The following is a 12,632-nucleotide window of genomic DNA, read 5'->3' on the forward strand; positions in this document are numbered from 1 at the left end:
ATCTGCAAACTAAGCTACTAAGCTTATAATCATGCATAGTTAGAATAGGAGAGCAAAATAAATAGCCTTTTAAAAAGTAATAAACTTTTTAAGGGAGAAGAAAACACTTCGAAGACTGTGCACCCAATCAAATTCCACAGATTTTGACAACTTCATCTGTCACTTGGTAAAGCTATCCAAATTACTGTAGGTAAACAAAACAATGCAATAAAATAAAATAAATTAATATTAAATAAATGAATAATATATTTTCATTAAATATGGGTTCAGTTTCAGCAAGGATAAACAAGGTTTGTGCTGACCACGATGTGTTTTGTGTGGTAAATTGCTAAATAAATATACTAAACAATGATAATACATTTCTGTTGGCATATCTTTTGTACCAATTATGGTTCTGGGGTCGCCACTTGATGTCCAATGTAAAATCTGGGCCCTGAAGCGAAACCAGTTGAGGATCACTAAATCTAGACAGTTGAAAGTATGGAAGGATGCCAGTGTAAAAATGAGTGTCTCACCAGTCTGTGCACTCCTGCCACTGTGTGGTTGGCATGACGGAGGGCGTATGTGAGCCGATTCACCCCATCGCAGGTCTCGCCATTCCCGTAGAAACCAACAGCAATGCCGGCGCTGTGAAGAGACAAAGAGAGAGCGGGCGTGAGGAGGAGGAGAGAGGGAGAGCGGGATAGAGGACTTTGGTAGAGCAGTGGTAACCCTGTGGTATAGGTCAGTAATTGGCAGAGGAAACAGCGGAGCCTCCAAGCAAATTCGTGAATATAAACAGACTCTTGACAATATGAACTAAACACAAATGAATAACATTTTAAAATATAGCTGCAATCAGCAATAATTGGGGTTCAAGCAGTTTGGAAAAGTAAATAAAATGACCAAAAATGATCTGTTGTTGACGTCAAAGGCTGTGTTCAAACTGCATATGTGGAGCAAATTCATCTTTTAGCCTATTTTGTAGAAGCTAGCCAAATTAGGCAGATGCCAACATGGACAGAGTGCATCAAATGCTCTCATCCTCAAAAACTACAAACAAAACTTAGGTTGGGAACTGAGAACTTATCCATAACCAGTTACATTTTTTGAAAAATATGGTTACCAAATGTTTTTGATAACTTTTGGTTCCATTAACAGTTCATAAATGTGCATTCCTCCACCAATGCGGACAGAAGTTAAAGGCCAATTCACACTGCCACAACAAACGCAAACATACGCCAGCAAACACCAACATCCAAGGCTTGTTGGGTTTTGTCAGATGTGATCCCCCTGTTGGTGTTTGTTGGCGTCTGCTTTCACCGATTCAACATGTTCAACAGGCGTTTGTCAGGTCTTGAAATATTTGAGCAGTCTGGTATGATTTTCCAACAAACTCTGATGTAAACTGACTTCTCCAAGAACCATTGCCATGAAATTGAGGTAACTATGTCTGTCAGCAGAAACTATGTTTGTCAACTCACAGAAAATGAACGCACGTCCACACCTGCATTGATTTGTAAAGAATTTTTGTTAAGAACTTGTTAAAGGTGCTATATGCAAGATTGACAACAAGCGTTTGAAATGGGTACTGCAGTCCAAATTCAAAATACTGGAGAGTTGTCTGCCCCGCCCCAGACTTGACGCTCATGCAGGTTGCCAGAATGTTGACATGCAAATTTGCCAACTCAGCATCCATTTTAAAGGATTTCTGGGCTTTAAGCTATTTCCATCTTCCAAAGGCATCTTCAGTATTTATCCTTGTTTTACTACGCCTCTGGTGATGGTGGTTTTAGACGGATGGTGAGGCTTTTTAGGTCAGGTGGAATCTGTTATCTCTGATCCAGTTCGTTAGCTGGCTTCCATGGCTGCAGCACGTAGTGTTGTTTGCCTGCAAACTTGTTCAAATCTGGCAACCCAGCGTTGTCAAAATACTATTGGTGAGTGGGCAGTGGGCGGGATCACACAGGCCAAAACATAAACAGAAATTCCAGAAAGTAGAATATACTGGCTGTATCATTTCTATTGGAGAAGCCAATATTTCAACTTAGCATGTGTCCTAATTCTCTAATGACATATTATGGTCATTTTATGATTTAGTACAGTAAAAATATTGCATATAGCACCTTTAAAGCGTTCCGATCCTTTCTAAAGAAAACAAAATTATATGTTAGCGTTGGGTTCAGCAGCTTGTATAGATGACACGTGTGAGGGAATATGTACAAACAGGCAAGACACAAACAGAGATTAATTTGTGCTGAAGCACTCTTTTCACTCGCATGAAAAACACAGATCCTTTGTTTCTCAAACGGCATCAAATCACACAGAAAATGCAAAGACTGAACTAAATGCAGATCTGAAATAAATAAAATATTAAATTTTCCCACATTTTATGGACATGACCTCATGTGTAAAATGTGATTTTAATTATTATTATATATATACAGGTGCATCTCAATAAATTAGAATGTTGTGGAAAAGTTCATTTATTTCATTAATTCAACTCAAATTGTGAAACTCGTGTATTAAATAAATTCAATGCACACAGACTGAAGTAGTTTAAGTCTTTGGTTCTTTTAATTGTGATGATTTTGGCTCACATTTAACAAAAACCCACCAATTCACTATCTCAAAAAATTAGAATATTTTGACATGCCATCAGCTAATCAACTCAAAACACCTGCAAAGGTTTCCTGAGCCTTCAAAATTGTCTCTCAGTTTGGTTCACTAGGCTACACAATCATGGGGAAGACTGCTGATCTGACAGTTGTCCAGAAGACAATCATTGACACCCTTCACAAGGAGGGTAAGCCACAAACATTCATTGCCAAAGAAGCTGGCTGTTCACAGAGTGCTGTATCCAAGCATGTTAACAGAAAGTTGAGTGGAAAGAAAAAGTGTGGAAGAAAAAGATGCACAACCAACCGAGAGAACCGCAGCCTTATGATTGTCAAGCAAAAACGATTCAAGAATTTGGGTGAACTTCACAAGGAATGGACTGAGGCTGGGGTCAAGCCATCAAGAGCCACCACACACAGACATGTCAAGGAATTTGGCTACAGTTGTCGTATTCCTCTTGTTAAGCCACTCCTGAACCACAGACAACGTCAGAGGCGTCTTACCTGGGCTAAGGAGAAGAACTGGACTGTTGCCCAGTGTTCCAAAGTCCTCTTTTCAGATGAGAGCAAGTTTTGTATTTCATTTGGAAATCAAGGTCCTAGAGTCTGGAGGAAGGGTGGAGAAGCTCATAGCTCAAGTTGCTTGAAGTCCAGTGTTAAGTTTCCACAGTCTGTGATGATTTGGGGTGCAATGTCATCTGCTGGTGTTGGTCCATTGTGTTTTTTGAAAACCAAAGTCACTGCACCCGTTTACCAAGGAATTTTGGAGCACTTCATGCTTCCTTCTGCTGACCAGCTTTTTAAAGATGCTGATTTCATTTTCCAGCAGGATTTGGCACCTGCCCACACTGCCAAAAGCACCAAAAGTTGGTTAAATGACCATGGTGTTGGTGTGCTTGACTGGCCAGCAAACTCACCAGATCTGAGCCCCATAGAGAATCTATGGGGTACTGTCAAGAGGAAAATGAGAAACAAGAGACCAAAAAATGCAGATGAGCTGAAGGCCACTGTCAAAGAAACCTGGGCTTCCATACCACCTCAGCAGTGCCACAAACTGATCACCTCCATGCCACGCCGAATTGAGGCAGTAATTAAAGCAAAAGGAGCCCCTACCAAGTATTGAGTACATATACAGTAAATGAACATACTTTCCAGAAGGCCAACAATTCACTAAAAATGTTTTTTTTATTGGTCTTATGATGTATTCTAATTTTTTGAGATAGTGAATTGGTGGGTTTTTGTTAAATGTGAGCCAAAATCATCACAATTAAAAGAACCAAAGACTTAAACTACTTCAGTCTGTGTGCACTGAATTTATTTAATACACGAGTTTCACAATTTGAGTTGAATTACTGAAATAAATGAACTTTTCCATGACATTCTAATTTATTGAGATGCACCTGTATATATATATATATATATATATATATATATATATATATATATATATGCCGCTGGATTGCTGTCCTCCGACGGAACTCTCGGAATGAATGAATGAATGAAGTTCCCAGCAACACAAAATGTTTTAAAACGTTTTATGTTTAATACGTTATAGCCTAATGTTTGGCTTCATCCTCTTCCTTGTCTGTCATCTTTAAAAGCAAACAGTGACATGCAAAGACACAAGTTTGTGGTGTTTGTTGGATCAGTGTGAGCATGACAGTTTTGTTTCTCAACATTCTAAATACAACAGCCAACTTTATAAAGTTTGAAGTGTTAGTGTCTGTTGGCGTTTGTTGGGGCAGTGTGAACTGGCCTTAAGATCCTCCGACAATATTTAGTGCAACTCAAAATGAACCAAGAATTGTTACTGTGTTAAGCCCCGGGTATAATTCATTTGTATGCATTCTGGATTAAATCAAGCCCGTTTGACTGCATTGCCTTTCCAAGTACACTCTTTTGACCACGAATGAATATGAATGCGTTCAACGCATGCGCACTATGACTGCTTTGTGATACTCTTTTAGTACAGTCAATGGCTGTTGCATGCATCGAGAAAATCTGGGCCGCGCAGACTGTGCTAATGACTAAATTTGCGTCATGCATACTGTGCGAGGAGCGATCAGCAACGTAGACAGCCGAAGTATACTTTGGGCTTTAGCCTATGTGTACTTAAGGCTAATGAGACTTAAATCAGAGTACTGGATGATTATGTAGTTAAAGACTTAGTGGTATTTTATAACAATGAATGAAAAAAAATAGCTTAATTAAAAAGTCTGTGTAAACCCTTTTGGCAAGAATCTGTTCTCAAATGATTTCATCACTTGGTAACAGGCTGCTGAAGGCAATAAGAATTGCATTTCTTATTTCCAAATATTTATGTCTTTAAAAGTACTAAAAGAATCATTAATGGAAACATTCAGGAACCAGAATCGTTAAGAGGAATCAGAACCGGAATTGTTTAATTCCTAACGATTCCTATCCCTAAGACAAGGCTACATTAAATACATGAGAGCATAGCACTGAAATTCATATTTAGAACATTTAGAAATCAACACTTAATATTTTTGCATATTGTTCGGCCTATGCAGTTCATGGTAATGAACTGGATACATTTCAATGTTTCATTTGCTTGCATAATAATCTTGACACCGTGCTGGTTCGCCACTTGGGTCCATCGTAAAATGACTAACGACTAGTCACTTACTCATTTGTCTAGCTACTAATCAAAATGCTTTCTGTGACCCCAAAGAGGCTCTAGTCCATTTCCACAAGTGTGTGTGCACATCAATGTGTGAGAACCACAAAAAAAAAACATAGTGGTCAGATGATCGATAGCACAGTTAAACCCAGCACACAATCTCTGTCTTTTTGGCAACTAAAACAGCGCTGAGAGAAGAGGGATGAAAACAAGTTGATTGTGCTAACAGCTTTGACTGACCTGCCTCAAATTAGGTCACAACACATTCTGCCCAACAAACCCACTGAGGGAATTCACAGCAATGTACTCCCAACAGTGGACCTCCCATCATTTCTGTACCAGAGATTTAAAGACCACCACACAGACACAACTTGTTGCCTCACCACCAGGTGGCACAATAGCACATCATGTCAATGGGGCTTTCTGTCCCATTCATTCCCATTCCCCACCCTCTCTTCTCTCTCTCTCTCTCTCTCTCTCAAGTATCTTACCCAATTTCATTGAAAGAATTCAATAGTGGCTACAAGCTTACAGGGATTCTGCAGCTAAACAAAGAGCTATTCACTGCAGGACAGACCCCACAGCTCTCAGCTAGAATACATGTATTTAAGAAATATTCCATGTGCTGATAAGCCCGATCATTTGCATTGCAAATCCCACAGCTCAGTTCAGAGGCTAGATATTATGATTTCCCAATTTTGTGTGGATGTCTATAGGACCCATTGTCACTGGTTCGCTTGAAGTCCTAAACAGGAAGGAGTCACTTGATTAGAAGTGACAGTCTCAAACTAACTCTAAACCAAGTCTAACATTTTGTTAACAAACTGTTAGTAGTGTTAATCTGATGCATGGCGCGTTCATTCTATGCAAGTTCCATGTGTAGTAGTGTGTGGCTGGGGCGTGCTGCGGCATGACCGTGCAGATCAGGAAGCAGATGTCACCTCGCAGGCCCGAGGCCGCGGTCATGTGACCCATTATGTGGTCTCAAAGGAGTTCCCAGCATTCCAGCTAAACTGCAAATCTGGTGGACAATCTGTAGGAACACAGTTAAATAAGGGCTTCTATCACATGAATACACTAATCTCTCACAGCAGGAATGGCATGACTAGAGATTGATGTGAACGGCATTTCATTTCTCATATTGTTTGTACTAAAAGAAAATATGATGCTACTTGTCTGTTTACACTAAAACAGAACTATACAATGCCTCATTTTGAAATTGTTTGTTCTTAAGAAGCAGAGTTTCTAACAAAACAAAGAATCATATTTCCCAAGAGGCCAGTTTGCCGAGCAAATTAGTAGCACAAGAACTATAATATTAATTTCAAGGTGTTGTTCTGTATTAAGTTTTGCTTTCAATGCAAATTTAATTTTGAAGCACCATTTCCATGGCAGCCAAATTTCCTTTCCTGCTGAAAAAAAAGTAACAACAACAAAGCATATTAGGTGATACAGAAATGCTGATTCATAACTGCTTAGGCTTAATAAGCACGTCCTTACAAAAAAGTACTGTGGGAGTACCATGGTACAGTGATGGTATCAGTTGGTACGATGGTTATTTGAGATATACCATGATACTGTTTGTTTACCATATTCATATACAATGGTATTTTAATGTATGATACTTCAAAGAATTCCATGGTATTAGCATCATAACAGTGTCCAAAAAAGCCACATTCTACAAAACTATGATGATACCATGGTACTCAAAATAGAAAGACACCTTGTGGGTAAATGTCTATTAAAGAAAACTAAAGGCAGCAGATTTTTATTGGGTCAGATATGTACATTTGTAAAGAGACACCTCAGACAACAGTCTGAGATGTAGAAATGGGAGTTGGTCATAAGCTCTTAGGCAACATGTGACCTAAAATAAAGATCAATGGCCCTGCAGCTGTGGGCTGTTATCGCTGCCATCTTTCTGAATCAAAGCTCCATCTGTTAGCCTGTCTTTCTAAGCCTCTGATGTCTAATACATCCAGCATATTGATACAGGTCTATACAGGCACATGTGAACCAAAAATATACTGTGGATGAATGAAAGACACAAATATAACACGATTCATGGAAATCAATGCCATAGTCCCTGAAGTTGAGAGGCAGAATTTAGTTGCATAACATACAGAAGTAATGACCTGCGATTGTTGATCAATCTGAATGGGGTTAAATGCTCCTTGGAGTATAACACTCCATTGACAGATCATACTGAGCACTTAAGCAGAGCCATCTAATTACTCATGCGGGTCTGCCCATCCCCCTAACGCACAGCATCCTGACCGTAGTGTCCACTGCCTTGGCGTGAGCTTAGATGACCAGGAGAGATGATTCTCTTTGGGTGCTGAGTGACAAGCTCATGTAGAAATTATGGAATTGACAGTGGAGCGAGCAGTGAGGTGAGAGCATCAAAAAGTTCAGATAATTTCATCTTTATGCAAATAAAGGGAGAAAAATGCTTGCCGGCAGCCAATCGCTGTAGATGGCCGCTTTGAAGCATTCTTCAAACTGTTCAAAGACAACACTATTTTTTGCTTTGATTCTTGTAATAAATTTGCAACTGAATTCCGTAGCATAGTGGTAAAAGATCTGGGCTGGTAACTAAAAGGTTGCAGGTTCAAACTCTACAAGGGAAAATCCCTGACTGATCACAACTGTGACCAGGTCCCATTAGCCGCGTTTCCACTATCGGGCCAAATAATGGTACAGGTTGGGGGGAAAAAATTAAATAAAATAAAAAACGTGGACACAGTACAAATCCGTTAAAATGCACAATGGACAAAGCGGTGCCCAAAGAAATGACTTTCCATGGTTCGGTGAACTTTCATAGACTGTGTGCTGGGACATCGTCCCACTGTTAGTGGAAAGACCACTCAGGACATCATGGCAGTTACAGTCGGTGAGTTGTTATCGCTAATTTATCTTGCTAGCTAATTTTTACATTTGATATAAACTCGATATTCTAGATAACATGATACCCCAAGGCTGTGTGACGTTGGCACCAGGGCGGCTTATTAAGGGCGGGTTTTAGGGCAACACTGCGGGGCTATTGGACAGATAGTGGGAACACAGATTGATTTTGGTCTTGTGGCTCAAGGCTATTGGCCCTGGCTGGCCAGTTGATAGCCCTGTCTCGCACTGGCCTGATAGTGGAAAAGCGGTCACTGAAGGCATTTAACCCCAGGTTGCACCAAAGGGACTTTCGTTGTAACTTAACATGGTAGCATTATGTCACAAAAGCAATTTTCACCAGCCCTGGTCATGAGGCATTAAGTAAAGACCTATTCCAATCAGTGTCCAACCCAATTAGGCTTTTTCATGGCCAATGTCGATACAGATATCTAGAGATTTGAGTGGCTGATGGCTGATAAAATGAAATACAATACAATTTAATGACAGAAAAAAAAAAAGTAAAAACATAAAACGCCATTTGAAACTCAAGTGGCTGGATTACCACTCTTGATAAGCCAATGCCGATAATCTAAAAATGACCAAATATTGGCGATATATCCGTGTCATTAAATTTTTTGGGAGCAAGAGTGTGCTGACTTTCCTTGAGTTTTTGTGGACGTACGTTTTAGGTCATGCACCTGTATTCATTATATTTTTTGGATGTGCATGTTTCTAAGATTTTTGATATATCCCTGTATCACTCATTGTAATGTAGGTTCTATTTTTCTACTGATCTTTTGTGGTTCAGTCAAAAGAATAAGTTATGTTCTTTAAGGATAGAATCAAATTTAAATTTATATATTTTATACTGGGGGTATATCTGGACAGATCCATCAAATTGATGATGAATATGTTTGATGGATAGTAGCTCTCATTCTAAATTCCCCATTAACTGCAGAGCAGCTTCTATGTGAGTCTTTGAAGTGGCTTCAATATCAAGCCATGAGCTCATTACCATAAACACTGTAAAGGTTTCAGAGTCTTGCATACTGTAAGTTTCAGAACTCAAAACATATTCCTCACTGCAAAAAGAGCATTTGTTAAAACCAATCTGCCAAAATGACTTGTTCTCTACTTCCTCAACATTGTGATGTCACACTGTGGTAGATATTTACATCCGACCGCCTCCACAACAACACATCAATGCCTTCATTACATTATCCCTTCTGTAGCCAGCCCAGTAGCGGTGAGCAGTGAGAAGGCAAGTAGAGAGTGCAAGTCAGTCAAGAGCAGAGAGCCAATCATAACAGTGTGCATTTCGTGTCAAGTCTTAAAGGAGAAGCAGCACCAAAACAGATAGTTTCTGACAGAGGGTCAAAATGAAGGTGGAAAATCATGTTTTAAAAATATACTATTAAGAAAACTATTTTTTTATGCAAAAAATAAATAAATAAAAAACTACAGATATTATAAGTGAACAACATGGAACATATTAAAATAATAAAAAGTTATGTCATGACCCCTTTAATACTATCTGACAGAGGTGTAGATCAATTCTGAATAAATGAAAACAGAGCAAAAGCTTTTGTCATCACTTGAATCTCCACTATATCAGTTTGGATTGGTCTCAATATCTACAGTACAGTATGGGTTTGAAGTGATTCCATTTGCACTACATATTGCACATGGTTAGACAGAACTCAAAGCAACACTTGTATTAGCAGGGGATAGGGGTTAGTAACAACACACACCTTCAATGTTATTCACAACCATTCAGGTTACTAAAGAATTTAGTGTAGGTGTTAAAGTGAACGTGACTTCAAAACTAACCCCATTTAATTTCTTAACTTACGATTCTAGTTTTATTGTGAATAATTCATTGATGGACGCTATTTAAAAACAAAGTCTTAATATTAAACCAAAATGTAATATAAATTAAGTCTCGCAGGCAGACTCATGGATAATGTTAACCAATAGCCAAATAGAAATTTGGGAATTGTTGTAGCAAACCCATATTAGGGTCTGGCATTCTGTTCCCACTATTCACAATCCAGGCAATTCCTGATTGATAAAATCAAGTTCTGCACTATATTTTTTCACACTGAATATGCTGTTTCACAGAGATATAAATCATATCACAGAAGTAAAATGGGTTGCCGACAGAGATTCATGTTGACTTTAATATCTGTGATTTATTGGACGGTAGAGGAATCTGCAGTGACGTGACTTAGATTCTGTTGTTTACAAATCACTCGTTGGCCTTTTCATGAATGATTGATGCAGAACAGAAGACTGCTTGTCTTAACCATACTCTACTTTGTGAAACATTCTTGTACTTTCTGGTTTCTATTAGTGTACTCGTGAGTTCCTTCAAAAGCATCCACTGAGACTTCTTGTTAAGCTCTCAAAAATACTTGCCTTCATCAGCAGTACTCAGGAGATTACACCACATAATCTGCTTCCAAGAAAGAACAAAGATTGTGCAACCTTACATTTCTATTTCAATGGAATGGAATATTTTAAAGCATGACGTAGAGGTGGGCGTGATATCTCTCTGTTATAGACATGACCGTGCTAAAAGTGGCACTTACATGATGGGGGGGAAACCATCCAAAACGCTCTGAAACCTGCAGACTTTGACCTCATCATTTTATGAGTGGAGATGAAAACACAAGAGTTTGGGGGCACTTTGCTGTATATAAATTATGGGAAGTGTGAATAGTGAAGACAATAGAACAGTTTGCAACTCTGCAAAAAGACTTTGATGTTTTGTTCAAATTTTTGAGAATGAAGTGAGAACAGAACTACCATCAGACATTACCATCAAAACCAGCACTGCATTAAGACTTTAAATTAATTAATAGATATTTATTCTTACAAGGAGTGTTTTGGGTTTAATACAAGTTGTGGTATAATGTTGATTAGTACAGAAAATATTTGACATCCTTTTTCTAAAAGAAAAATTTTTTGCATTCAGTAAGGCACATACAATGCAAGTAAATGGGTCCAAAACATAAAACATTAAATATACACCGTTGTTAAATGGTATAGCCACAATAAAACGTGTTAACATGACTCTAGTGCAGTAGCGGTTCTAGATTTTATGGTGCCCCGGGCGAAACCCGTTTCAGCACGCCCCCAAAGTTGTTGACCAGGGGGCGCAAAATGGCCATGCCCATGTCACCCATGCCTAAATCCGTCACTGCTCTAGTGTAATAAAATCTCTTGCTAATGTTGTCTGTGTAAAGTTATCTAGTATTTCAATCAATTCAATAGTCATGATGATAAAACACAGGTAAACCATGCAGGGTTTGGCATTAACTTTTTGGCTCACCAGCCACTGTGGTTAGTGGTATTCCAAAGTCACTAGCCCCCCGCATTTTCACATGCCAAAATCCCCTGCCCCACAAAAAGTGATAAAACTAACTGGAGACTGTAACAGAATGCATTTGTTTTGGACATTTTATTTGAACAAGAATTATATGAGTTCAGCAGGACACAAGCCTAATGATTTAAGTCATCTCTTAGAATATCTGAAACCAAACAAGACCAGTTAGAACAGGAGGAAAACTGTGTCAATAATTTGTCCATGGAAGTCCAGATTTTAACCCCTTTAATCCATTCTATATTGTACTTGCCTATATAAAAGTTTACCATTGTTTTTCCATATTTTTCTTTCTTTTTTTTTAACAGTGGCATTTTAAATAAAAAGGTCTTAAACACGGTTCAGACAATGGATGGCTCCATGCTACTGTGGTTAGGTTAAAATTATGACAAAAATTATTATAAATAAATAATAAGCCTTGCAGATTCGGCCCTAAACGATTTAATATGCATCTATACCAGTTACCAGTTCGTTACCATCAAAGGTGTATTTTAAAAACCTTGTAATTGATGTTGATGCATTGCACACTGTTGTCTCTTTACCTTGTCAGTTTGAGAGGTTAGACTTCCTCAAGAAGATTCTCGGTAAAATTCAAATGAATCACATAAGTTTCACTCTGCACTGTCTATGAGCTCTCGCTCTGTCTCTGGAGAACTCTGATGTGTGCTCTGGCAGTTTCGCGCGAAAGCACCCTTCGCCTGCCCGGCACAGATGCGCGCGTAATTTATGGGTATACTTACTGCTTATAAGGCGCTGAATGCGTGATGAATGCAATTAAATTTACTTCAGCAGTGGCCACCCACCAAAGTGGAAGGGTGACAGAGTTACCTGCCACTGCCCATTTCTATCCACATTTGGTGGGTGTTAATGTCAAGCCCTGAAACCATGTAGGCCTATATCCCCAGAAACTTTTGCACAATGCTGCACAAGCTGCTTCATGTTTGGAGTGCTAGTAGCAGAACTGCGGCCGACTGAACATGCTCGCTTCGGTGCAGTTATGGACTGTGGTCCATTCTGACGAATGATTCCGATCTCACCATGATAGAACGAAAAGCTACAATAAAAAATAAAAAACCTTTCCCCTAAACAATAAACATGAGTGCTATCATTGTTTCCAATGATG

General features: G+C 38.9%; 1 protein-coding gene across 1 annotated transcript in view; it reads right to left on the reverse strand.

Annotated features, from left to right (window-relative positions):
- Positions 1–12,632, reverse strand: part of LOC127452342 (protein tweety homolog 3-like) — a 78,444-nt gene that overhangs the window by 45,027 nt on the left and 20,785 nt on the right. The window contains exon 3 of the mRNA XM_051717758.1: positions 516–627. Within this exon, the coding sequence (XP_051573718.1) occupies positions 516–627 (112 nt within the window). The remainder of the gene's footprint in view (positions 1–515; positions 628–12,632) is intronic.

This window comes from Myxocyprinus asiaticus, chromosome 14 (assembly GCF_019703515.2).
Source record: "Myxocyprinus asiaticus isolate MX2 ecotype Aquarium Trade chromosome 14, UBuf_Myxa_2, whole genome shotgun sequence".
Lineage (NCBI taxonomy): Eukaryota > Metazoa > Chordata > Actinopteri > Cypriniformes > Catostomidae > Myxocyprinus > Myxocyprinus asiaticus.